Source organism: Apus apus, chromosome 5, assembly GCF_020740795.1.
Source record: "Apus apus isolate bApuApu2 chromosome 5, bApuApu2.pri.cur, whole genome shotgun sequence".
Taxonomy (NCBI): Eukaryota; Metazoa; Chordata; class Aves; order Apodiformes; family Apodidae; genus Apus; species Apus apus.
The window spans coordinates 5,644,691-5,671,050 of record NC_067286.1 but is presented as its reverse complement, the minus strand read 5'-3'; the positions used below and the strand labels follow the sequence as shown (position 1 = coordinate 5,671,050).

At 39.7% G+C, this 26,360-nt stretch overlaps 2 protein-coding genes across 2 annotated transcripts in view; one reads left to right on the top strand and one right to left on the bottom strand.

The window, feature by feature from the left end:
- The first annotated feature begins 433 nt into the window (after nucleotides 1-433).
- On the top strand, nucleotides 434-16,329 carry SLC5A12 (solute carrier family 5 member 12). Its single transcript, XM_051621362.1, has 15 exons — nucleotides 434-790; nucleotides 2,990-3,055; nucleotides 4,357-4,408; nucleotides 5,573-5,640; nucleotides 6,668-6,822; nucleotides 7,886-8,026; nucleotides 9,265-9,394; nucleotides 9,734-9,822; nucleotides 10,984-11,096; nucleotides 12,326-12,393; nucleotides 12,741-12,827; nucleotides 13,482-13,660; nucleotides 13,869-13,972; nucleotides 14,189-14,310; nucleotides 15,674-16,329. Exons 1-15 carry the CDS (start codon nucleotides 434-436, stop codon nucleotides 15,827-15,829), a joined length of 1,887 nt encoding a protein of 628 aa, XP_051477322.1. The 3' UTR covers nucleotides 15,830-16,329.
- Nucleotides 16,330-20,440: 4,111 nt separating this feature from the next.
- Nucleotides 20,441-26,360, bottom strand: part of ANO3 (anoctamin 3) — a 123,364-nt gene continuing 117,444 nt past the window's right edge. The window contains exons 26-27 of the mRNA XM_051621893.1: nucleotides 25,654-25,759; nucleotides 20,441-24,956 (exon numbers count right to left, since the gene is read on the bottom strand). Of these exons, the coding sequence (XP_051477853.1) occupies nucleotides 24,774-24,956; nucleotides 25,654-25,759 (289 nt within the window). The 3' untranslated portion in view covers nucleotides 20,441-24,773. The remainder of the gene's footprint in view (nucleotides 24,957-25,653; nucleotides 25,760-26,360) is intronic.

Below are 26,360 nucleotides of genomic sequence, written 5' to 3'. Positions count from 1 at the left end.
CTCTCTATTTATTTCTTTATTGCTCTCATTTTATTATTTAAAAATGCTGAGAGGGGTTAGAAAAGAGTCAGATCAAGTCAATGTGTCAGGCTAATGTTTAACCTTAAATTAAAACCTCACAGATAAAAAGGGAGTGTACTACAGATTTCACAGCTACGTTCCAGCTCCAGCCTCCCCGACAGAAGCATCAGCAGGACCAGGGAATAAGTGGGTTCAGCACCTTCCCAACTCAGTCTTCGCTATTTTTTTCCACCTTAGAAGTCAACTGGATTAAAAAAAGCCCAGTCTCCTAGCTAAATAGACTTTCTGTTTGTTATTTGTCATTGATGAGCTGCAGTTAAGCTTCAACTTTGCTGTCAACTGAATCAATCCATTCTGAGAAACAGCTTTAGAAAACCAGAATCCTCCACCCGAGAACTGTCCAACTGGTGCTATGTCAAACTTTGTAGCTCCAGAAGTAAAAAAATTTGTGGCTTGGGACTATGTTGTTTTTGCAGGGCTATTTTTGGTATCTGCTAGCATTGGAGTCTTTTTTGCAGTTAAAGAGAGGAAAAAGAAAACTTCAAAGGAATTTTTGGTGGGCGGTAGGCAGATGACATGTGGACCAATAGCCTTCTCTCTCACATCAAGTTTCATGTCAGCAGTCACTGTTCTGGGGACACCCTCCGAAGTCTACAGATATGGGGCATCCTTTGTGCTGTTCTTTCTTTCATATGCACTTGTCATCATTTTTACTGCTGAACTTTTTCTACCTGTATTTTACAGATCTGGTATTACAAGCACTTATGAGGTAAGTAAAAATGATTTTATGGAAAGGTATTATTCTAGCATCAAAGTCACTATTATGCATATAGCTTTTTTTAAGAGAAAAATCTACATTCAAACTGATCATATTGCATGTGTTGAAAGCACAAATTAAGGCTCAGAGCTTCTGTTCTCCATATATACCAAAGACTGGATAAGGGTTTACACTCCAGCACCAAATTAAATTATAGCTTGAAAATATTCAAAGTCTATCCCAATGCTTTTGATCTGATAAGTAACTGTTCCACTCAGGTATTAAAGATGGTCTTTCAGAACAGAATTCAATGGTGTCCAATTTGAAACGGGTCTAGATCTGGCAATTTGGTCCATTTTTCTATAAAAATGGACTATCTGGTATCTAAAAAGTAGAGGTGGGAGGAAGGAATAATGAGGAAGAAGACTGCAGGTCTCTAAAAAATACAAGTCAGGGCTGGAGACTGAATTCAGGGGTTCTCTAGGAAATGACATTAACAATCTCTCAATTACCTAGAGTTTTGTCTGGCTTTTCTCCTGGAGCACATAATTTTCTTCATATGACAGTTCAGTAGTGAAAAAATTAAAAGTAATCAGTAGTCCTTGTGATGGTATTGCTAGAAGCACAGCCTGCAGCTCTTGTCATCTGCACACCTGTAGGCAGCTATTGAGCACTGGGGAGCAGCCTTTTAGTCACATTTGGTTGCTCCTATTTGTGGGCAGTCTCAATCAAGCAAGAGTTGGATGAAGAAAGTCAGGTTGGTTCACAAGGAGCTTCTTGGTAAAAGAAAGGCTGCTCATGTTCTCTAAACCCAAGCCCAAGGAGGGGCTTTGCTCAAACAGCTCCGCTTGGGTATTTGGAAATATTTCAGTTAGATGTTGGGAAAGAGTAAAACCGACCATTGTTGCCACAAATAATTGCATTTTATAACTGGTTTTGATGCAAGATCAGAGAATGAATTGCTTCTCTCATCTGAACCACCCAAGGTGTCGTTGTACCCAGAGACCCTTCAAGCATGCTGGAAAGATGGCTCTGCTGGCTTCATCATTTATTTTTAGAAACACTTCAAGTTACATAAATTAGCTATTTATTTGTATGGCACACTGTGGGGCTTAAGATGCAAGAGACACTAGAAAGTTGAATGTGAATAAAATTAATAAGAATAATAGAATAATTTAAGTTGGGAAAGATCTTTAAGATCACCAAGTCCAGCTGTAAACCTAACGCTGCCAAGTCCACCACTAAACTATGTCCCTAAGTGCCAAGTCTACAGGTCTTTTAAATGCCACCTGGGCAGCCTGTTCCAATGCTTGATAACACTTTAGGTAAAGGAATTCTTCTTAATATCTAATCTAAAACTCCCCAGGCACAGCTTGAGGCCATTTCCCTTGTCCTTTCACTTGCTATTTTGGAGAAGATATCGATACTCACTGCTTTGAAGGTACCATGCCTAGACACTTGTGAAAGAGAGACTTGTACAGCCTGTGCCTGCTTGGAGGGGCATGAAACTATGGCCCAAGGTGAGATCCAGCCCACTCAAGCCTGTGTGGGAGGCTGCCACAGGGTCAACTGTACAGAGATTCCAGGTGGTGACTCAGGCTTAAAATCTGGGCTGTTTGGGCTAGAGATCTCCACACGTTTGCAGTTGTACAGTAATCAGGAACACATCTCTACATCCACCTGGAGGTCCACAAGAACCCCACTTGCCTCTCCACATTGATGATGTGCAGATTTGGCTTTAGACTGAGACAGAGCAAGTGAGAATGTCAGCTTAGCTCACTGTGAAACTCTTCGTTGCTCCGTCTCCATCAGCTCCACCACCACTTTTGTCACTACAAGAGTCAAACTATGCTGTTTCTCTTAGAGACGATCTCAAGTTTTCTCTTCATGTAGTTGGAATATGCTTTAACTTGAAGTCTGAATTTTCCCTGTAGCCCTTGGGCTCTTTCATTTATTCCTGATACAAAGCAGATACTGATTATTGCAACCCAACATATTACTTCAAGTACATGTTACTTATGAGAAGATTCTGAAATGCGGTTATCACTACATGTAATAACAATCATGTTCTCCTGCTCATTCCTGATAGCAGTAGTGCCAGCTGCCAGCAATTTACTTGCAGAGCAAGCTGTTAGTCAGAGTGAGCAGAAGGTTAATATCTGTGTCACAGATGCTACATGTGCAATTTACTGAGATTCCTCTTTTTCCTAGTATTTGGAGTTAAGGTTTAACAAGATTGTCCGTCTTGCTGCAACACTGATTTACATCCTGCAGACGGTAAGGAGACATTGACTCTTGGTTTGTGCTAATTTCACTCATTTATTTTTAGGGATTAGTCTCAGATTGGGCATTTTTTTATATTGAGATGTTTTAATGACAACCCTTTCCCCCCCCCCATTTGGACTGTGAATTTCAAAAAGAAAGAATGGTTGCTTTCCTAACTTTCTAGCTTTCTTCTGTTTAGGATTAAAAATGCCATTTTTGTTGTCCTTGACATTTGGATGTTGTGCTGAACTCTCACAGATGCTTAAATTCTTGATCTCATTATGTTCCCTTGAAGCCTCTCTCTTTCTAAGTGAGTGGATCCTGTCTTTCTTGAGAAGCCAGTTGAGCTGTGCTGGTTACGTTTAGTTCACCAGTCACACATTCACAACAGGAGGGGGATGTTGTCCCACTGCAAAGCAGCTGCACGTGGCAAGGGCTGCTCCCACGGACTAAGCCCAGGAGCCCACAGAGCAGAAATCTCTGCCTAGCATGTTCAGACTCCACATTTATATACCGCTCTGCATCACTATAAGCCACTGACTAGCCAGTTCACACCCTGTTGTGTGTAGGTAAAATAAATAACATTCCTGGCTCTTGGACAGGGAGGCAGGGGAGAGAGTACCTTTACTTACCCCCCAAAACACCACTTTACTACTACTTAACTTTACCTACTTTTACCAAAAGACACCAAACTTCAAGATACTATTGTAAACATCAAACAGCTTTTTTTACCCTTTGATTTAAAGTTTCACTAAGTTTCTCAAAAGAATGCAGTTGTCGAGCATTTGATTGAAAGTCTTGGGGCACTGGCAGACATTTCTTTCTACATTAATTCCATTTTATTAATTCCAAACCCTTTTGCAATAGCTTTGAATGCTTATTGACTTCCAGACTCTGTTTCTCCCTCAGTTGTCAGAAGATATATGTGAATGGCATTGAGACAGCTCCTTAGAAAGGATTTGAATGGAAGTAGGGAAGTTTGATTTCCAAAAATCAAGTTATCTCTGCATCACCGTCCATGTTTCCAAGAGCTCCACTTTCCATTTCACTAGGGTATTTGTGTCATCTGGTCATCTTAGCAATGAGTAAAATAAGTAATACTAAGACAGATAGTGGCCCTTCCAGCAGAAAAGAACTAAATAATTATTTTGTAAATTTTGTATTTTATTATTTTGTAAAGGTTGAAGCAGAAAGCTGAAATAAAGAAACTTCTTGATCTGGTATTTTTCTCTCAGCCTCACTCTAAATACAAGCCTTATCACTGAGCATTCACATACATACTTTTTTTTTCCCATTAACATTTTCTCCTTCAGATCCTTTACACAGGAATAGTGGTTTATGCTCCATCACTGGCACTCAACCAAGGTGAGTTTCCATGTCACACTACATGAATACCCCAAATACCCACACCACATGACAATTAGAATAAGCAAAGTAAGGAAAACAGATTAAGTAGTCTGAAACAGAAAAAACCCTCTCATGTTTCTGAAGGCTTTTGCCTGCACCTTGTAGCTCTGCATTTCTGACTCCCATTACATTAGCAGGAGCCTCACGTTTACTGTTCTGCTCTCCTTTGCACTCAGTAACCACCCAAAGAGGTTAGCAATGAACAATTTCCCAACATCCTGACAAAGTTCACAGTACAAGCTGATGATCCAAGACCATATTCTGTACTTTGATTCCCCTTTTCCCTGTCTCTCATGGGCATAAATTCATTCCCCGTTGCTGGACCTGAATCTTGTGCCACTGTCTGCATACTTCTCAATTAATCTGCATACAGCATCCACCATGAGAGATGGTACTAGCAATTTTATTGCACTTTTCCTTCTTTGTCATCTGAGTTGCATCCAGTGTGTCCAATCCCACCTCTCACACTGTGCCAAGCTTCCTTCCTCTGGAGCTCAACTGAATTTTATGTGACAGTTCACGTCACAAACTTTGCTAATAAGAGAACCTTTACAACTAGATTTGCCCTCACAATCCATGCCAGGTGGGAGAGAATTCAACATAAACCAACCTAAATTTTTTACATCTTTTATACAGTAACTTTATAAAGTAAAACTCACATGATAAATTGCTTTATGCAGCACATTTTAGTGTTAAACTCTTCCTAGTTGCAGGGAATGGAATTTAGCTTGGGGTTGGCTTTTTTCTTAAGACTCTTTGGAAATCTCTGAAGAACTTAGTTTCTCAAGAGAAAGTTCTGGACTAAGAAGAGAAGGAAAGCATTGCTTATAAAGCTGTGTCCCACAGGAGTGATGTTTGTGCTTTGTGCAATTATTCTTCATACGTATTGCTTTTGCACACTTGAAAGTGAGTTAAATCCAATGTGCAAGAAAACAGCAATGCAAAAGAGTATCCAGTAGTGTTAAGAAACCTAAACAGTCCAACAAAGCTCCTAATATGAACAAACAAACAAATTAGTAATTACTCCCACCCTTCTAGGGCTGAAGGATTGTAACTTTTCTGTTGCCACCCAGATAACCAACCCCCCTTTCTCTAACCATTTGATTTTCTTTGGTTCCACAGTTACTGGATTTGATCTCTGGGGCTCTGTAGCTGCAACAGGAATTGTCTGCACTTTCTATTGCACTCTGGTACGTAAGAGGCATAAGCAAACAGCTGGAGCACAGCTGTCATATAAAGGATGGTTAATTCACCCATCATCTATACACGACAGGCTGTAGCAGATGGGTGGCTTCTAAATACAGCCTGAGTGACTGAAGTTTAAAGTACTAGAATATAGAGACAATCTTCCTTTAGACTCTGTGGTACAAATAGGTCTATTTGGAGAAAAATATTTCCTCTGCAATCCTCTGCTGTACCTCTCAGGGTTTAAACTAGACAGCTTGAGGCAGAGTTCAGATAAGGAGGTGATAACCTTCCTCTGCCATACTAAATCTTTTCAGAAGACAATTCTTATCTTTTGCAAGTTATAGACTGAAAAACATTGTAGTGAAAAATGTACCTCCCAGATCATGAACAGAGCGATAAAGCCTAGGAAGGATGATCAACTGGTCATGGAGAGCTTTGCTTCTAAGAGGAAGCAGCATGAGACGATGGATTTCCTGGGGCTCAGGATACAACTTAATTTCTGTTCTCATTACCACTAATGAATTTGTTCAGTATTTCAGTCAACCCTTTTTGAAAACACTTGTTATGTTGCTCTATCACAGATTTTATCAGATACTAAAGTAGCTATGGAAGAAAGCTGAATTACAAATTTTCTGAAGCTATTTTTCTGTGTTGGGCTGTGGGTTGTGGACCAGTGAGCTCAGAGAAGTGTAGGGTGCTGTAGGAAGTACAAACACAGGCCAATCTGTAATCCCTAAGCTTTTGTTCAACCCCCATGAGACATTCTTCAAATGAATATAAAGGATGCAGAAAAATAAGCATTTAATTGGAGCTCAAATATTCTCAGTATGGTTGTAGACAAACTGTTTAGGCTCTGTACTGTTTTCTGCAAAAATACAACCTTTGTGGAAGAATGTAGAGAAAGTTAAAGAAAAGGCCTGATTTGCTAGATGCCATACATGAGCCCCTAAAATAAGGGTTCTTTCTACCTTTTGCTGTTCTTGAACAACAGGAAAGAAGATGAGACCATATGGTTTCTGTTTGTTTTAGGGAGGATTGAAAGCTGTTGTCTGGACAGATGCATTTCAAATGATTGTCATGGTGGCTGGCTTCGTGGCAGTCTTGATTCAAGGAACTATGCTGAATGGTGGATTGACCAAGGTCTGGGAAAATGCCCAAGAAGGAGCACGACTAAACATATTTGAGTAAGAAACAAATGGCACAAACCTTATATTTTTGTGCATTTAATGTTTAGAAACCCTACCCTCACTAAGCCAAAAATATTCAGACTTGTTATTATACAACTGCTGAAAAACCTCTCTGACTCAGAGAAGTCCATTCCCTATATCTCTGTTCTTGGGAATGCAGTTGACCTTCAGGAGACCCAAACTCCTCTTCCTATGACCCTCTGAAGAAATCAAAGCCCTGCTGAACTGAAAGGGAGCTCTATGATTTTTCTTTTTGCAGCTACAAACACAACCCAATTATTCCTTCTAGTTGTTTATATCTTTCATTTTTCTAGTCATAAAACTGAAGCTTCATTTCAAGCACACTCACCACAGCAGCCAGCAGTGATGCACCAGTGCACTGGGATAACAAACTGACCTTCCTCTGGCTGTTTGTGGCATTGACTGAAAAGTTCATTGATCAAGGCAAGTCACTGACAGATCCCAGCAGCAAGGTCAAATGTTATCTGCTGTACTTACCAAGATTAGCAGAACTGCAAAGATGACAGAATCAAGACAGAGAGATGTACTTGTACTGGTTGGAATGACTGAGTAATCAAATTCCATTGTCAAAAAGAGATAACACGGCAGCTGAAGCAATTTCTTATAAAGGAAATAACACCTCACGATGATGTAACTAAGAGCTTGGAGGATTTTTAGAGTTCAATAAGTGGCTTTGTCCTTGCGGAGGACAGGCTTCCCGGCAGGATGGCTTACAGGTCTGTTGCTGCAATATGACACAGATCTGAAGTCTCAGCATAAAAAGCCTTATAAATGGGATTTATCTCAACTGGACCTCTGACTGAGTCTGCATAATATATGTTTATCCTGACTTGACAGCAGTATGTTCCAACAAAAAAGTAAAAAGCCTTCCAAATCTGAATTTAAACACATCAGATGTCTGCTGGAAAACAGTATTGTCAATGTGGTACTTCTGATTCAGAGGGGAAGACCTACCAGATACTACTGAAAAATCACCTGCCTCTTCCTAATCAAACATGCATTTAAGTAAGTGAACTGAACTACATCTCCTCTTTTCTAGCTTTGATGCTGATCCTTTGAGACGACACACCTTCTGGACCATCGTTATTGGGGGAACATTTACGTGGCTGGGGCTCTACGGAGTCAATCAGTCCACAATACAGAGATGCATTTCCTGCAAATCAGAAAAACATGCTAAACTGTGAGTTACCTGCCATTAACCTATGCCAGCAACCAAACATACCAACATGGAATTATACTAGCAGTTTGCAAGCTATAAATACTGGGTTCTCATTGGGGGGGAGCAAGCTAATTTTGCCTTGACAGTCTTACTCCTTCTGGCCCTAAGTGACAGAAGTAAATGGAGAAAGAAAGAAGGGTACCTATCTAACTCTTGCAGTTTATTAGTTTGGGGTCAGGCTGCCAAATTAGCTCTCAGAAGCAGAGTACGGGAAAGATGCCCACACAGAAGTTGTTCTACCTACATTTTTATTGGAAAAATGTATCCACTGGAATTGTGTTTATGTTGCATTGTATTAAAAGTGTTTATAGATTTAATGGGGCACTATATTTTAAGTCATGATCTAAGTAAAATGAAATAAGTAAGTTCTTAACATACTAAAATAGAAGAATAATTACAATCAATGGCAAAGAACCATGTGAAATTCACAATGTAGACATACAGGTCTCCAGCCTGATACATTGCTTAAATTCAGCAGTAGTATGTGCATAGCTAGACACACATTTTACTGAACAACCAGATTGTTTGATACACCTTATGCTAACTGCTTGTCCACTTGGCTAAAGCATAAAAGTGGCAATTTCTTTCCTTTGTCAAACTGTTAGCTTTTTTTGGGCAATCATACTCATTTCTTTTCAGGCCATGACAGATTATATGATTTGATCCTGTTGAAATTCAGTCTCTGAAGAATGTATGGAAGTCTCAACAGTGAGAACATCTCTAGTAACAAGTCCTGAAAGACCTTTGGGTCCCAGGAGCACAGCTCTGAACTGACCTTAGCAAGAGACCTCATGTATTGTGACATCCAAACATGATGCAGGCTGTATAAAAATCTAGCAGCTCCCAGGAGCTACAGGATTACTGACCTGCAGTCACACAACCTCCCCAGCACATACTGTCATCCACAACCATTTTATGGACAAAGGAAAAAAAAGCCAAGTGTATTACTTTGTAACCCAGACAGAATCTATGCAAAATAATACTCTGAGAGAGGCTGTATGTTTCCCTGGTGTTTTTTTAAAATCAGTAATAAATGCAATTTCTTATCCGGGTGGTGACTTTAAGAAATTCTATAGCTAGTTTTGAATTACATAGCTGGCTTGGATTAACATGTCTATTGGATTAACAAGTTAGAAATTACTAATTTGTAACAGCTATTCTATACTTGTATTAAACAGAATTTATCTCCTTTGTTCTAGGGCACTTTACCTGAATTTGTTGGGACTTTGGACAGTCCTGGTATGTGCAGTATTTTGTGGTTTGGTGATGTACTCTCATTACATGACCTGTGACCCTTGGACTGCTGATTTCATTTCAGCACCTGATCAGGTACAGATACCACTCACTATAATTAGAATTATTTCAGGCCCAGACATAGCCTGTATAGAGACATTTGAAGTTTTGTGAGATGCTTCATTTCCTTTCAGCTCTCAGGCACTAAGGTGGGGGCCAAATCAGGGCTAGAATGTCTGTTCTGGCACTCCTGCAGCACTAATCTGATTCAGCATTTTTGCCAAACACCATCCCCTTTGCTCAAAATCTGACTTCTCTTGTTAGCTGGAGCAAAACCAGAATTTAGCAACGTGCTTAGAAACAGATACTTCTCTTCTGTCAGCCAGGAAAATCTTAACTAATTGCTTGTGTTGCTCTGTGCTTCCTCTACCCCAGCTCATGCCATATTTTGTTATGGACATTTTTTCTTCGATGCCAGGAGTCCCAGGACTGTTTGTGGCCTGTGCATTCAGTGGAACACTAAGGTCTGTGACTCTGAATTAACATTTTAGCTGCATAACATTGATTTCTTCAGGATCCAGAAAGAGGTCAAAACAAGGAACCATAAAGAAAGCCCAGCTGTTTTTCTTAGCATGTTCTCTGAAGCACTAGAGCTTTGCTAAGTTACATTATATTTATGCCAAAATTTAGCTCCACTTCTCCAGTATCTTGTCATCCCATAGAATAACATTATCTATACAGACAAAAGTGTAGAAAAATTGAGCTCAGCTTCCTGAAACACCTTAGGAGCTCATGGTGAAATTGCCTTTTCTTAATCTGACTGCCACAATATCATAGATAGGGAGAGAGCTTTTCAGCAAGCCTACCTGCACACGAAACAGATTAGAAGGAGATGTCTGCACTGAGAAGTTTTAAAAACCGTGCGTTCTTCAGGAGGTGCCTGCATGTTACTGTAGTTTCTACCCCCTACAGGCCAAACGTCAATACTTCATTAGAAAGAGAAAAGTCAACTTCACAGTGATATTATTCAAACACCATAGAGTCAGTCTCCAACAGGCTGTTTCTAAAGACTCTTATCTGTAGAAAAAAAAAAGAGACAACAAAAGGGAAGGAAAAAGGGAAGGGAAGGGAAACTTAAGGAACTGTATAAGGTACTGGCTGCTCCTGGTAGGAGACTAGTGGCATCAAGTACCAAATATTGTGTTGTAGGTATTGCCACTGCCATGTTGTCACCACAAATTCACAGAGATGGTATTCACCAAATATGGGTTAACTCACCTATCTTAAAATCAGACTATTCCTACTCCGTATTTTTCAGTTAGAAGAGAGAACAGAACAGACGTTTTGTGGAAGAACAGGGTATCACTAGTGGTAACTGCACATCCATTGACTTATCAGGGGGCAGTATCTTTATTCTGGAACATTTCTATATTCTAAAGGTCTTTGCAGCTTAGTAGACTGAAGGGTCAATTAGGATGAGTTTCCATCTTGCTCTGTGCTAGCATGAAGCAATCACAGAAGGGACAGAAACCTCACCAGCATCATCTTTGTTTATAAAAATTACTCTTCCAGAACTGTACCTTTTATAGTATTATTGCTAAAGAAGGGGCAGCATTTCTCTATGAATACAACTTTATTTCATGTTATATTGCTTCCCATTTACTTAACATTCTTTCTTTCTGCAGCACGGTAGCTGCCAGCATCAATGCTTTAGCAACTGTTACCTTTGAAGACTTAGTCAAGAAAGGTTTCCCAAACCTCTCTGAGAAGATGAGCACATGGATCAGCAAAGGCTTGTGTAGGTACCCTAAATAGGATAAATTTCTTGATAGCAAAGGTGTCCAACTCCCCACAGCTGCTATGACTCCAGGAGAAAATAGGGCAGGATTTTATATACTCTGAGCATTGAGAATCTCAGACTCTCAGTTGACTCCCAGAGCAGTTCTGTGACTAATGAAGGGTACTGTCTGGAGACACTTTTTCAGAAACCCACTTGTGCTTCAGAATCCTCCACAGGACTGTAACCCTTTACAAACTCTCAGGATGAGCATCAGCCTGATGCTTCAGTAAAATGAAGAATGGTCACTATATGGTATAAAACCAAATGCAGACAAGCATCAACAACCACTACTCAAAATCCTTGGAGAAGTTTTGCATGCTGAAAATACTGCGGAACATTCTGGGATCTTGTTTACAATACAGAAAGAATATCAGTGCAGTTATTACCACAAGACAACAAAGTAGTATTACTAAATACCATTATTTTATAGTAGTACAAAAAAGCCATTTCACACGAGCAGGCAGTTCAGTTTTTCAAAGAAAAATAAAAATGTAAAAATAAATGAAAAACAGACCATCAAATATCAATTGTCCACAGTGGTTCAGATTTTTATGATGCTTTTGACGAGTACTGCAGCAATATCAGAACCTTTTTATAAGGATTGTCATAATACTATAACCCTACACTTATGCTTGCAAAGGTCAAAGAGCCAAACCAGTACTTTGTAACTGTCTCCAACTTCCTCAGTTTCTGCTTTTCCACTTACTACTAAATTTTTGCACTCAGAATCCAGAAAGATCTTTTTTTTTACCTCTGAAACCAAGGTGTGCTAGCACATAAGATGAATTTTGGATGGCTTTCCTTGAGACTGCTACATACAGAGCTTTGTCTACCACAAAGCTAAAACTGATGTCAAAGGAAGAAAGCCATGTTGTTGATAATTTCCCTTTTAATTAATTGGATTATTTTAAGAGCATTACTTAAAGGCAACAGAAACATTTCTACATGAGGCATAACTTCTAAATTAATTTCATTGCAAAGTTCTGCTTCATTAGAAAAAACCAGCCAACTAAAAATCCAACAAGACTTCACACAAGACGCTGCTGGGTGCTCAATGGTCCGCTTTAAACACCAAAGGCAAAGTGCAAATTCCTTCATGCTGCCTGCCCACTTTGAACACTAGATGAACTAGAAATGTTCCACACTATTACCCAGCACTGACGACCTCACTGCCTGATCTCTTCCAGGTATATTATATGGTGTCCTGTGCACTTCGATGGCTGCGGCAGCGTCGCTGCTGGGGGGAGTTGTGCAGGTATGTTGTGCTTCAGAAGTGCAGTGACCTGAACAGCAATGAACAGAAATGCAGTGAATTCAGTAACACTGACATCCCTGTGGACACTCTGCTGAGAGGAATAACGAGGGGAAAAAAAAAATAAAATCTAAAGTCCTCCAACTCCTTCACTATTTACTCACTACTGGGAAATTACACTGAGCATGATTCTTTCTCTCTTCAATTCTGCACTAAAATGTGCACCAAAATCAGGGCAGGTCCCTTCTCCCACCCTCCATTTCCCACTGAAAATTACAGATTGAAACCAGAAATGTGCAGGCTCCCTCCTGCTGCTGCACTGAGCTCCTTTCTCATCTCTACATCCACAGGCTTCCCTCTCCATCCATGGGATGTGTGGAGGGCCCATGCTGGGACTATTTACCCTGGGAATTGTGTTTCCCTGTGCTAACTGGAAGGTAAGGAAAAAAAGAAATCCTTATCTAAAAGAAAGTATCTTGGTGTTGTTGGTTATACCTCCACCCTGAAAACGGTTTGGGTTTTTTAGTTTCAGTCTCCAGGCTGCCTTTCAGACTTAGAGCCTGAAGTAGTCCAAGATCTGTTTAATGGTCCCTTTCCAGTTTCTGAATTTATCCCATTTAAATTTAATACCACCCAAGTGTGGAATAATTGGTGATCAGATCCACATAGGGGGTTTTTAAAGATTATTTTTTAGGTTCTTCTCTTTCATTAAAATTAAAAAAAAAATATTGAACACTCCCTCCAGCCTATGCTGACCTTGGGAAGCACGGAAGTATTTCATTTGCTGTGTGTTAACTGAGGCAAAACACACTATGAGCTTGGTTCATCTTGCCCCACGAACAGTACCATCATGTTTACCCACAAGGATAATGAAATTCCATATTGCAGTTTTGATCAACAGAGTTATGCTTCAACTCCTATTACTAGGGGGCAATAAATGACCACGTTTTATACTTTAGTTGAGAGAGAACAGAATGGATTTACACTGACAGAGACTGTAACCAGTCATCACCTGCTCCTGCCTAATTCATGTTTGCAGAAAAGCACTTCCCATGCATCACCTCTAACATTGTCTTTCTCTGTCTGCCAAGGGAGCTATTGGAGGCCTCTTAGCTGGGATCACCTTAGCTTTTTGGGCCGGTGTTGGCTCTTTCATTTACCCTGCCCCACCCATCAAGTCCATTCCTCTGCACCTGTCGACTCTCAACTGCACACTGGCCAACAACACTGAGGTGCTGATGACGGTGGCTCCCACAGTGGCCCCAGACAGGTATTTTCCTTAGCACCCCACACCTGCACTTTGGCACAGCATGGAGCCTGAGCCTGCAGCTGGGGTGCAGCCAGGAGCCCAGACCACTGGCCAGATCATACCCTGACTGCAGCCTGAGTTGTATTTTGCTGGCAGAGTCAAAAGACAACGTGAACATACCCATTGGTCATCACTAGCTGCTTCTTTCCTTTTTCTCACCTCTTCACAGGCCTTTGCTGGCAGATACCTGGTACTCCCTGTCCTACCTGTACTTCAGTGCCATCGGCTGCCTAGGCTGTGCCATCACAGGGCTGGTGATCAGCTTTATAACAGGTTGGTGTTCAATAGACCTCTATAAAAAAATGCTTTTGCACAAGAAACTGACCAGATTGATAAAAGAGCCTTCAAAAAGTCCAGCAAGCAGCTTGTGAGACACAAACCCAGGCAGTGGGCTCTGATCCCACTGCCCCCCACTTCATGCTGTGGGGTTCCCAAGGCTCACACCTAGCTTTTCTCAGACCAATACATCGTTATTTTTCTTTCTTTCAGGACGTACCAAAGGTGAAGATATCCCCCCGATGTTAATTAAGCCAGTCTGTGACCCTTTTTGCTTTTGGTCCAAAAGGCTCAAAACCCTCCTCTGGTGCGGCGTGCGACACGACAGCCCGGAGGTGAGCGCTCGGCCCCCCGGGGCCTGCGGGCAGGTCCCAGGCTGAGGGCACGTGGCTCACAGCTGTTGCTTTTCCAGTTGTGCAAGGGATGCTACGTAGGCACCACGGTCTGGAAACAAGATCAGCCAGGCCCTGACCAGCATTGGTTGGTAATAAGTTACCCATTTTCCCTGTTTGGGCAGCTCGTGGGGACTCAGGGTCCCAAGGGATAAACAGTCTCTAGGAGAGCCTGTGGAACAGGGCTGACCCCCCCAACCCCAAAGCCAAATGGGAACAAACCCCACAGAGTTCACCCAGCAAGAGAGACTTTAGCACTCACAGGTCCACAAAGCTCTTCTGCTGCCATCCACTCCTTCAGCCTCAGCAGAGCTTCTCCTCTCCAGGGCAGCACCCCTTGCTCACCCGCTGCAACCACCAGCACCTGGACTGCTCCTGCCCACCACCCCCTCCTCCAGCTTTTCCCCAGGTGTCTCAGGACTTCGTAGCTCCTTAACAAGCCATAAAGAACAAGAGCCATTTTCTTGCAGTGTTGTAACAGTTTGCAGAGAAACACTGCTCTGTCCTAACAGACTCTGCCAGGTTTATAAAAGGGACATAAAGCAATACATGTTTTCAGCTCCTTTAGAGTACTCTACAGATACTTTTAAATCTTGGAAGTAAATTTTCAGCTGCAAGACTCACAGTATTGAGCAGTAACATAGAAGCTGTTCTTCCACCCAGCTTGCCTTACATTTGACATTAAAGCTAATGATCTAATATGGGACCCAGCAGCAGCTCTAGATTTGCTTCAGCTGTTTCACTTGGCTTTTAGGTGCTCAACACAGACTTCATCTAGAACTTTTCTGGAGAAAAAAAAACATCTCAATAGAAGTAGTAAAAAAAACCCAACAAAAAACATAACGCATGGATTTATCCCTTTGTGTTTGCTTAAAATGTAGAATAACATCATTAAGTAGCTGCAGTGTGAAACTACTGAGGCAAAGGTAGGCCAGACAGAAGAACAGCCCACTAAAATGTGGATAAATATGCAAATGACAAATTAAATTACAGTGATTGAGGATGCACTGAGGGCACATTTCAAGATTTTTACATGGACAGACGAACTGTGAGAAGCTTGTTTTGTTGCTTTTGCCAAAGACCTTCTATGGAGAAAATCAGTGGTTGGATGTGCAGGGGACACACTAAATTGTGTCTGTTTGTGGGTCTGAGAGTCATTTGATGTACTGAAGTAGCTCCTCAGATTTATAAGAAAGGATGTAAAAATGTCAAAATGCAACAACATACCCTTTAAGCAAAGGAAAAAAAAAAAAGTAGTGAAATAAACACAGGCTTCAAATACTAAGGTATTTAAATTTTTTTTCAGGTGGGCTTTGAAAAACATCTGTCTAATTCTGAAAATGAAACTGGAACAGATGACACCTTCAAGAACAATATCAACATAGAAAACAGATGCCAGTTCCCTGGTTACAACCCCGAGGAAAATTCTTACACTAATGTGAGCAAAGAATCTCGCCTCTAGCAGCTGAGGGACAGAGGACATCTAATCAAACTTTATTTCTCCAGTTTCAGAAATGAAGAGCTCTTTTTACCACATTTACCAGCTTGTAAATGACCAGGAGGGATATAGAAATAAAGGCCAGATTTTTATTTATGGATTTCATGAGAGACCTGGGAAATCATCGGACAAGGGGGTTTTGGAAGCACTGCGGTTTCAGAAGAAACATTTCATGAATCTTGTTGTGGAAGCCCCTGCTGGGAAGTAGCTGCAACAGTCTCTGTCACATGCCCTGCCCAGTAACTAGTCATTGAAGGGAAACGTGCAAAGGTGAACTTGAGATAAAGCAAGACCTTGGAGAAGATTCTGAGGTCTCTCACTAAGGTGAGACCATGAGCTGCCCTCTGATGGAGGGAGCCCCGGGGAGAAGGGAGGTCAGGCTGAGCTACCCTCTGCCTAATATTATGTATCACAAAAAGCCTCCTCACAGGATTATTGTATAGACCAGACTGGTCTTTTAGTGACTGAGTAAATAATATTTGCTTCCTCTGTGGAACTCAAATTTCTTTATAATGTCTTATTGTAAAAGCTATAGGACAGGGTAACAAATTGTACTTTGAATTTGGGTAGTTCTTTATCTGTGCTAGTCTTGGAAAGACAATCTTCCAGCTCAAAAAGCTCCATCTGCTACCTTTATGCAATAAAGAAAATACAACATTTGATGATTGCCTCCTAATTGATAATCCATGCTGAATTTTGGAAAAAGGCCCATCAGTAGGCAAGATAATCTGTTCAGTAAAACCTGTCCATTTTCTTCTTGGAAGACAGTACCTAGTCCACTAAGTGTTCTGTTTCAGTAAAACATATTTCCTCTAAAATTTGCCTGATGTAAATAAAATTTCTGGATGTAGTTTTTTTGGATGAATGTATTTGTTTTTAAACAAAAAGCACAACTGAACAGAACTGACTGACTGAAAATATCAAAGATGACTCAGACCATTATGGACCCAGCTGATATTTAGCTCATATTGTTCTGAAGAACCCAGCTGCTGCTTTGGCTCTCTCTGGACCATCTTTATGGTGTAGATCTAGGGCAACCTGGTCCTTGCCCTGTGTTCATGCCCTGCCTCTGGGAACAGTCCCAGGATATTCAATTAGAGAACAGAAATAGCAGCCTGTAAATAATGCTGTCTCGCTTGAGAGGGGACAGTTTGTCAACAAACCCAGAGTTAAGTCAATATTTGTGTCAATCCCTGTTACACCACTTTTATAATCTCCTAAAAGCTTAGAGCAGAGTCTGGCAGGCAGCCTGGTGTCTCCTGTGCTTTCCCTTTGTGTTTCCATCCTCCATATGGCTAGCAAGGCAGAGACAAGCTCAGTCAATAATGCAAATGCATCATTTATGTCTCAGAGTCACATATTTTTGCTGAAGATTATACTAAGAGAGCCTATCATGCTTAAGGATGTAAAGTAATTCCAGAGTGAAAGTGCTTCAAAACACTTGAAGTTACATAGTTGGCTGTTGGATGAAAAAACCCCTCTCTACTGGCAGCTGGAGGATATCTGAATTAGAGACATCAAACCATGAGAATGACCAAGTCTGCTCTCCACAGTTCTTGAGACACCTACTCACTGCACTGTTCTTCTGCTCTGCATGCTGGAAGATGCACAGTTTGCATTTTTCAGTATTTTTTTTCACAAATTTAGCAACACTTTTACATTGGAGTCACTACAGAACGAGTAGCTTTCCAAGTCCTTTGCCACAAAAGAGAATCCCAATTGGTCCATTTAATGGCCAAAAAAAGTGAATTAGGTTGGCTAGAATTGCATTATTTCAAAACACCTTTGAAGAAATAGCCTGAAGAATTTCTCTTTAACGTCATATTTCTGGACTAGTTTTGTTTCAACCAAAGCTGCTTATCAAGCCCAAGTGTCTTCTGTATTTGCAGAGGAGCCAGGCACTGCACAAGGTTTTACAAAATCCAGTGTGTACACTTAATGTATGACAGCTAAAATTGTTCATTAGTAGTTCATTATTCAGCATTCTACCAAGATACAAGAATGTGGCCTAGCAAATCTGGGATTCAGGAAAATTACCATTCTGAATAATAACTCCTGAGGTCAGTGTCATTTACAGTTATTATCTACTTGTTTGCTTTATGTCCTGAGCCAGTGATTCTTGCAGAGGAGAACCAGCCTGTGCACTTGAGTTGCAAAAACAGGATTAAGAAACCAGGAACATGTACATTCTAACACAGGAGCTTAAATTTAAAAAATTATGAGTCACTAGTGAAAACAGCAGACCAAACATTATTGCAAATTTGAAAAGTTAGTCTGTATGTACCTTGAGACCCAAGTAAACTGAATAGTTATTTGTTAAATGTCAAATAAGTGTCTGAATCAAGTTTAACCCTGAAATTACTTCCTTACAATACTGTGGTTTGAAGGCACATGAGCACTCACTTTTGAAGTGCATGGTATCTTTTTTTTTAAATTAACTTTAAATATTCGGAATAATGAAGGTCCAAGTCTCTTTCAAAGATATCCAAGTTTATTACTGAAAAAATGCAATATTCAAATGTGTATGATACAGTAAGTAGTTGCATTTGTACATGTAAACCTCGATAAAGTAAACAGCATCTCAAAGACAAATTTATGCCATAAGTGTCTTACAACAGTTAATCACACAGCTTTTTCCTCAGTGAGTTTCTTTAATTCTGGGGTACATATCAGCTTGTAAAAGTAATCTTAAAACACAAAAGAAACTAAAAGCTGACAGGTCAGAGGAACTTCTAAGCTTGTAGTGCACAAAAGTAAATTTCTCTGAAACTGTGGTACTGCATTTTAAATATTACTTACAAAGTGTGGATTCATGAATAGAAAAAATAGTTGACATTCTCAGTTCGTACTTAGAAACCAAGTCGTATTTAAATATTACATAAATTTCAAATATATACACATTTTAAGAAATCTCTCACAATCATGATATTGCAAGTTAGCCAGGACTATCAGAGTAAAAAAATTACTGACCTATGTTATTCAGTTAGATTTTACATGTGATTATTTCAAAGAACTGAAATTTCAGTGATACTGCTCTAGGTAAAAATTAGAGCAAACAGGTTGGAAGATTTTTCAATACAAAACTCTGTGTCATCTAAATAGAAGATAAAATAAAAAGCTGATCTGGTATTTCCTTTTTTTTCCATTATGAACAGAAAAATCATTGTGTTCTTAGTATTTAGAATCTCATTAGCTTTTAGACTGCCTTGGTTTTAATCCTGATTTCTCACCCAGTAGCATCCTAACAACTAGCTCACAGCAATAATGCAAACTACAGAGAACAATGTTATAGAGGTTATGGCAAAGAGTTAGAAGGAGCCAACAGAACCAACACAAGGTAATTTTCAGTGCAGTCAGGAGGGAGATACACCAGAAACATATCAAGACTAAATGCCAGTCCTAGATTTAAAAAGTTCCTGTATAACATGGAACAGCAAAGTGATTTCTCTGCAGTTCCTTTTTGTGCCATTAGGACTTTGTGGTAACATTGTGCTACAATGATTATGCCAAAATCTTTGTGCCAATACAAATTTCTGGGAAATGTGGTCACAATGTCAATATTAGACAAAAATGGTCACTAAGAGTCTATTCATAGAAATGTAAAGATGCTAAGATTGTGGAGGCTATTTGGGATGCCTGTGTGTGTGTAGGGAGGGACTTAGGGAGTGCAAATTGTTTCGGGCAGTGGTTGAGGGGACAGCCCCACAAACAGATGGCCTAATGGCACAGGGAGATGATCTCTGTGCTTCCCAGCACTGCTCTGCCCAGGGCACACTGAGCTGGAGAAAGCACCAGACAAACCAGTGCTTGTGCACCTTCTGCTTTGGCTTCTCAGTGAGGGACAGGCAAAAAGAGCCTGCAAGAAATCCTGCAGTTACAGGATTGCTCTGGATATTGGGCTGTCAGCAAGAAGGCATCATTTAATGAAAGACTGAGGATGAATCAAGAATAAGCCAGAGGGGAAAAGGAAAAGGATCAGGAAGGCTGCCACCATGCTCCAGCCTGAACTCCTTGTTTTGCAGAACCTGTTGAGGTTCTGGAAAAAAACCTGCTTAACAGGAGCCCTTTGCTTTCTCTGCTCACCCTCAGCCTCAACGTGCTGCCTTGTTGCATTTCACCCCAGGAGAACATGGGCTTGAGGTTGAGTACAGAAAGATCTTTTCAAGCTACTAGATTCCCCACCACAGGGATTTAGATTTGCAAGTCACTTAAACACTTTCAGAAAGTGTCATAGTGTGCATTTTAGTCAGACAAAGTATGCATTGGAACCCACAAAATAACAAGCCTGTCTAAAGGTGGTATTCTGTTTAAATTCTAATGTCAGCCTTCACACCAAATAAACATTAATATGAAAGGCTGGCTGTATATTCTTTTCAACCTTTACCTCCAATTAAGCAACATTAATAGTTTATGAGGATTACAAAAACTTAAATGCTTCTGGAAGTATTACTGCTTTGTAAGTGATTGCTGATATCACTGGTTTTGCCTCTGTCCCTTTTCTCTTACATAACACGTCATAGAAAATGCAATTCTTTGATTTTTCCATTAACTTTATTGCCTTCATATTTAGCTGTTTGTATAAAATAAGTTTTATTGATGTGGCTGTTGCCCAGTGTATGTAAAAAAAAAATAAAATCTAGTTTACAACAGTTTTAATGAAAATTTGTGACACTTCTAAGTCAACTATGTATGCAGTTTCTTTTTATGGACACAGATGATTTTCAGTTAATCAAAATGCTATGATGCTTCTAAATATGTGTACACGAACTTGCCCCTGAACAAACTGTGACATTATGTAAAAGATCAGGAAGTCCCATGATGTCATTTAGGACTTTGCAGGTAATGTCACAGGATCCCATGGCTCCAGAAATTCTCTCTGGCAGCACTCCCATGTGGAGTTTCCTCGCTGCAACAAGGAAACAGGAGATGTGCACTACTTACATTAAACTGATCATCTTAATGGCACATTAAGAATACAATATCACTGAAGTTCTGGCCTTTCCTCCTATTAACACTCACCCTAAAGCTGTGTTTCCCAAGATAATTTTCCTTCTGCAGAACTTTTCATGAAGGAAACCTTAGGAGAATGATGAATTTATACATTAAGGAATGAACCTATTTATTTATTGACACTAGGCCATCCAGACATTTTTCTTTTGAGCTTTCAACAGGACACAATTGAGCCCAACTGCTCCTCAGAACATGATGTGAGACAAATTGCTGTTGGAAAAGGCCACAGCAACAGCTGGTAAGTGATTTGTAGTAGTGAAGAAGAAACATTTAACAAAAAAACACTGATTGGCCATCATCATTATGGAATTTTTAGCCTTGTCATCATCAATATTAATTTCAATGTTCATCTAAATATAGAATAATCGAATCACAGAATGGTTTGGGTTGGAAGGGGCCTTAAAGTTCATCTAGATCCAAACCTCCTGTACAGGGACACATTTTCTGTAAATCCTTTAACATAAAGGGGTAGGGAAGAAAAATTAAAAAAATAGCCATCGTGTGGTTTGTCTTGTTTATAAATATGACTCCATATCAGGATGTTGGATCACTGAGCTGTCTTTCTGGTAAGGAAACTGAATTACAGTGTAACAGAGCCTGTGCTCAACCTTCAGGCAACCCTGTCAGAGTGCTCAGTTGTGAGTCTTGAGCTGTTAATGCATCTCTCTGTACAGAGACAGACTTTGAGCTCTAAGAAGGTACCTCTCATTAGGATGGCTAATGAAGCAGAACTCTTGTGGGTTTTTTTTTTTCCTTTTTTAATCACCAGAATTCAGATCTCACACATTAGGCACAAATTTAGAATGAAAAGTCATTAGAAATGAGATGTGTGTAATGTACGTGGACTTTTTGCTATTTGTGAAATGGAAGTTTCTTTTGTCTGAATCAAGACACGGAATGTGATTAGGAATAATTAAGACATTTTGGACTAATCTTTTGTATTTAAAAATATCTAGTTGCTCATGCAGTCTCTCTAAGGGCGCATGCATAGAGCAAAGTAGTCATAGATTAGATCTGCACCCACCTAAAGCATTTTTGCACAGATTGAAGTTCTAAAGCTTGGTCAGATTTCACAAACGCAGCTGGCATGCACAGTCTACTCATACTGGTTCATCTGTTTGGAAAGACAATATTTAGAGTATGAAAAGATCATTCACCATTCATAAAATACGTTATTCCTGAGGACAGTGTGTGCCTTATACTTTAGTAAAAGAACGTGCAGTCAATGCAAACAGCATACTAAACAAAGTCTAGCCAAAAACTTCTCAGCTTAAGCAAATGAGTGGGTAGTGGCAAAACCTTCAGACATTGTTGATGTCCTGCAAAAATAAAGGAACACACACAGTGTTTCTCCAAAACTTCTTGTGCTTTTCCAGTGCGTAAAATGCACGTCAGACCTACATACTTGCCTTTGATACACCAGTGTTGAAAATCATTAATGATATATATATTTAAATCTCCAATACAAAAAGGTTTTCTTCCTCATGTGTTGGTTTTTTTTAAGTCCAATTGCAGTTTGTCTAAGTATGTCTTGACACGTGCTAATATCCACAGCAGAAACAGGAGAGTATAAAACAACAAACCATTATTTCTGATTTTGTGCCTACTTTTATCCTGTATACCTTGGGCCAGCCAAGGCATTTGTTCTGAGAGAAAACTTCAAAAAGTGAGCTCATCTGTGACATTCTGAAGAACTGAAGTACTATCATTACATGGCACAGACACAGAAGCTGCTACACACGGTTCATGCTGTCAAACAGTGCTTGATAGTCCATAGAATGAAACAGAGAGACAAGAAATTAAATCAAATTATGTGATTCAATAAGCACAGAGGAGAGTGCATTAATTATTTCTGATAAGGACTCCTGAGGAACTTAATGCACAACCCAGAACTTGAAGGAACAAAACAGCCTTTCCTAAACATGGGAAGCTGAGTTCCACCAGCCCTTTATGACAGAACTACTGGGTAATATACCTGATTAGACCATACCTTCCAATTTCTTTTCTCCTTTGTGCAATACTGTAGATACTCCTATAATTGCCTTGTCTGGTCACAGAGAGCTGGAATTAACCAAGAAGTCTCAATAATACAGTGAAATGACTGAAGAACTTAAGGTCTGATGATGCTAGGCCTCCTGGGTACAAAAGATCCTACTCATCCACTCTGATGGGCTCCTGACTCTCAAAGTTTTATATGGCACAATAAAATAATTGTGGGTAATATATGCAAGTGAATACTGAAATCACACTTTTTGGTTCAATAGGGTATTGGGAAGTAGTAAAAATTTAGGTCTATTCATACCTGTCAGCTGTGATTTTGCTCAAGCATTAACCCTAAAAAATTATTAAAATTTGCTGCTTTTATAGTTCCTGTGCTTTGTTGACTGTTTTTAAAATTTTTCTTATCCAACAGAGAAGCATTATTTAAAATTTTATCAGAGAAACAGAAAGACTGTAACTGTTTCTCCACTCTCTTCTCTGCAAGTGAACCCTGCATATTTGTATAAATTGTTTAAGTGCTTATCTTTTCTCACATTTGAAATATTAGTAGTAGACCAAAATGTGACTATAACCATAAGCAACACTGCTGTATGCACAGAAAAACTGAAATTTGATTCTTTACATGAACATCTAACTTTTATAGGGATTTTATCCAAAGAAGCCCCTCAAAACTGTAAGAAGGCATACAAATAACAATAAAAATAATCTAAAAGTAACCACTGTGTGTGTGTGTGCATTTATATACAACCTGTATACATAACTGCCATCTGCCTGGATGCAATTCCCATGCTTTGACTTATTTAGGCCAATAAAAGAAGTGCACATTATGGGAACATTTACTGTTATAATAAGAGCATTGTTATAAAGTGCTCTGCTTCTTCCCTGAACAAGCAAGTCATAATGTTATACTGTATGTCTGATATATATCTGCATAAGCTTGCATACTATAAAGAGTTAATTGTATATTCAGGACAGAATCATTTGCACTGTGTGAAATATTTCAAGTTAGCATTCTGTGAAGTCATGGAATCATTGCCCAGACAGGCCAGAGGGAACAGTAACACACATCTGCATGCTACATCAGAGCATGAAAATGACAGTTCTTCTATCCTGGAAGTGTGTGGAGATGGCCTTTCTGCACAAAACAGTGGAAAGACCACTCAACAGCCATGTCATTTTCAAATATAGATGCAATGTGGGCAATGTGATGTGTTCTCTTAGTGCTGCTGTTTTCTCCTTGAATTTAGAATTTTTGGTTTTCAACTAGAAGGATAAATTAATGACACTGATGTGCAAATCTCAAACTGCATAGTATATATTAAGCAGCCACAGACCCCTTTTTTAGGGTAGGACCACATCCACAATCTCAACAAGAGACTAGGACAAACCTGACAAAACAGTAAGCCTGAAAGATCATTTGATATCAAGTTATGGCCACAAAGGCAACACTTGCTCTTTCCTTCAGAGGCATTATAGATGGAGCTGAGCAATCAGAAGCTGTAGAAGAAGTGGATATCATTTAAGTTGATTTTAGTCATGCCCTTATGTGTAAGTTCACAGGTAATTTTTTGTTTCATTATGCTGTTAGTATCTTGAAGAAGCAGCATGAAAACTCATTGCCTTTTTTTAAAACCAGGGTGTCCAAATTTTTAAATCTGTCTGCACATTCCTGAGTGCCAGTTGTCCTTGGTGCTCACCACAGACCAGTTACGGGTAAGGCTCTTCATTTTCTTCATTGGAAGCATCTATTTTCCAGTTCACACCAAAGCCTGCAACTGTTCTGCCCAGCAAGAACATCCACACCCCATGAACCTCACGCACCGATGCCAGACTCTGACTTCAGTTTGTAACTGCACTCCAGTTTCCAAGCAGTGTTTTTGTTGCAGCATGGTAGTGACTAAGGCCATTCATGGTGATACTGTTTCCCATTCTTTTTCCTTTCTCTCTGCAAATGCTCCAGTTCAGCCTCATACATCATTTCCTGGACTAAGTATTTCTCTCTCCTCATTCTGTCACACAAGTCTTTAGGTATGTCCGGAATCAGGTAGGCAATAAAAGACTTTATTCCAAAAACAAGGTGCTGGAAAGAAGAACAAAAATAATTGCTTCAAAGATGCATAAATATTAATTTCTAGGACCAAGTCTGTAGCTAATGACTAAAAAGAAGCTCCTTTGTTTTTTAATATACACACACAGAGATACAGGAATAAACGAGGGATCTACCAGAAATGTGAAAATGCTGAAGTCTTCTGAAAAGTAAAAAAGTAACCTTGATGAATATGTAACAGCAGGATATGCTAGAATAACCACAGTAAACAATACCTACAAGAAGCCTTTGTTAAGAGCTTGCAATGGAAGTAACCGACCAGCTTCCTGGGCAGTATGCACAACATTCTTCAAAGTCAGTACACACATGGCTGTTTTTATATTAGGCTAGAAACATGTATAATTTTTTTCAAACACATTTTAACTTCTAATAACTCTAAAGGTGCCTTTCTTCTTTTTAAATAAAGCATGAAAGATTTGGTTGGGAACCAAAATGATGTATGAGATGAGGAAAGCTAAGGAAATATGATTTTGGAGGGACTCTGTGCACACTTCATCCGTTCACTTTGAAGCAGCTGACTGACAACGGTTTGGGGAGGGCTATTTTTTTTCCTCTCTCTTGACTGTAACAAACAACCAGTCGATGAAACTGACAATTCATTTATGGGATTACTGCAAAAACTCCACTTGGACTTTAAAGAGGAAAGGAATTGTTTCTTTCCATGACTAACCTCAAATACAATGATGAAGGCCAGCCGTGCTGCCAGGACATGCCAGAACTGCAGAGTGAATTCATATGGAGTTGAACTCCATGGTGGGGCTCTGTAATCTCTGTACCTGTCAAGCAAAAAAAAACTGAGAAGGTTAGCCTGGGGTCAAAAACCTGAACATGGTGAAGAGCTCTCTAGTTTATCCCAGATCTGGCTAAAAGCAGAGAAACCGAAGTGAAAGCATTAAACTGAAAAGGAGAAGTTTAGTCCACAACACAGGCAATTAAATAGGGCTGCTTGTAAGATGGCACTTTCTGCTTCAAAAAAATTCAGAGCAAACAATTTATTTTGTTGCTACAAAGCTGACACCTTGGAGTGTTAAGTTCAAGCGTGTTGACCCTAAATTGGTTCTTGTCTTTGCTTATAAGAATTTGGGATTCGCCAGACAAAGTCTGCACAAATGTAACATGATTCTGTAGTTTCTCAGTCACTTCAAGCTAACTCTCACTGTAAAACTAAACCTGAGAGCAGGAGGAGTGCAAGTATGTAATTTCACATTTAATTTTTGTACTGAATTTCTTGTATATTTCTGCGTAACTGTTTGGGATCTTGACTTGAATTAGACCCACAACAAAGATGTTAAATGTGTGTTTTAATGAATAGACCCTTGGATGCTTAACAAAACTGAAATGAGAATTTTTACCCTTCTTGGCAGCTGGGAAGCTTTG

Bases quoted from the DNA above. Each gene is read 5' to 3' on its own strand.
- SLC5A12 (XM_051621362.1), top strand. From the start codon at position 434: ATGTCAAACTTTGTAGCTCCAGAAGTAAAAAAATTTGTGGCTTGGGAC. The intron at 11,097-12,325 runs GTAGGTACCCTA...GATCTCTTCCAG, and splicing joins ATGGATCAGCAAAGGCTTGT to GTATATTATATGGTGTCCTG. The intron at 12,394-12,740 runs GTATGTTGTGCT...CTACATCCACAG, and splicing joins TGCTGGGGGGAGTTGTGCAG to GCTTCCCTCTCCATCCATGG.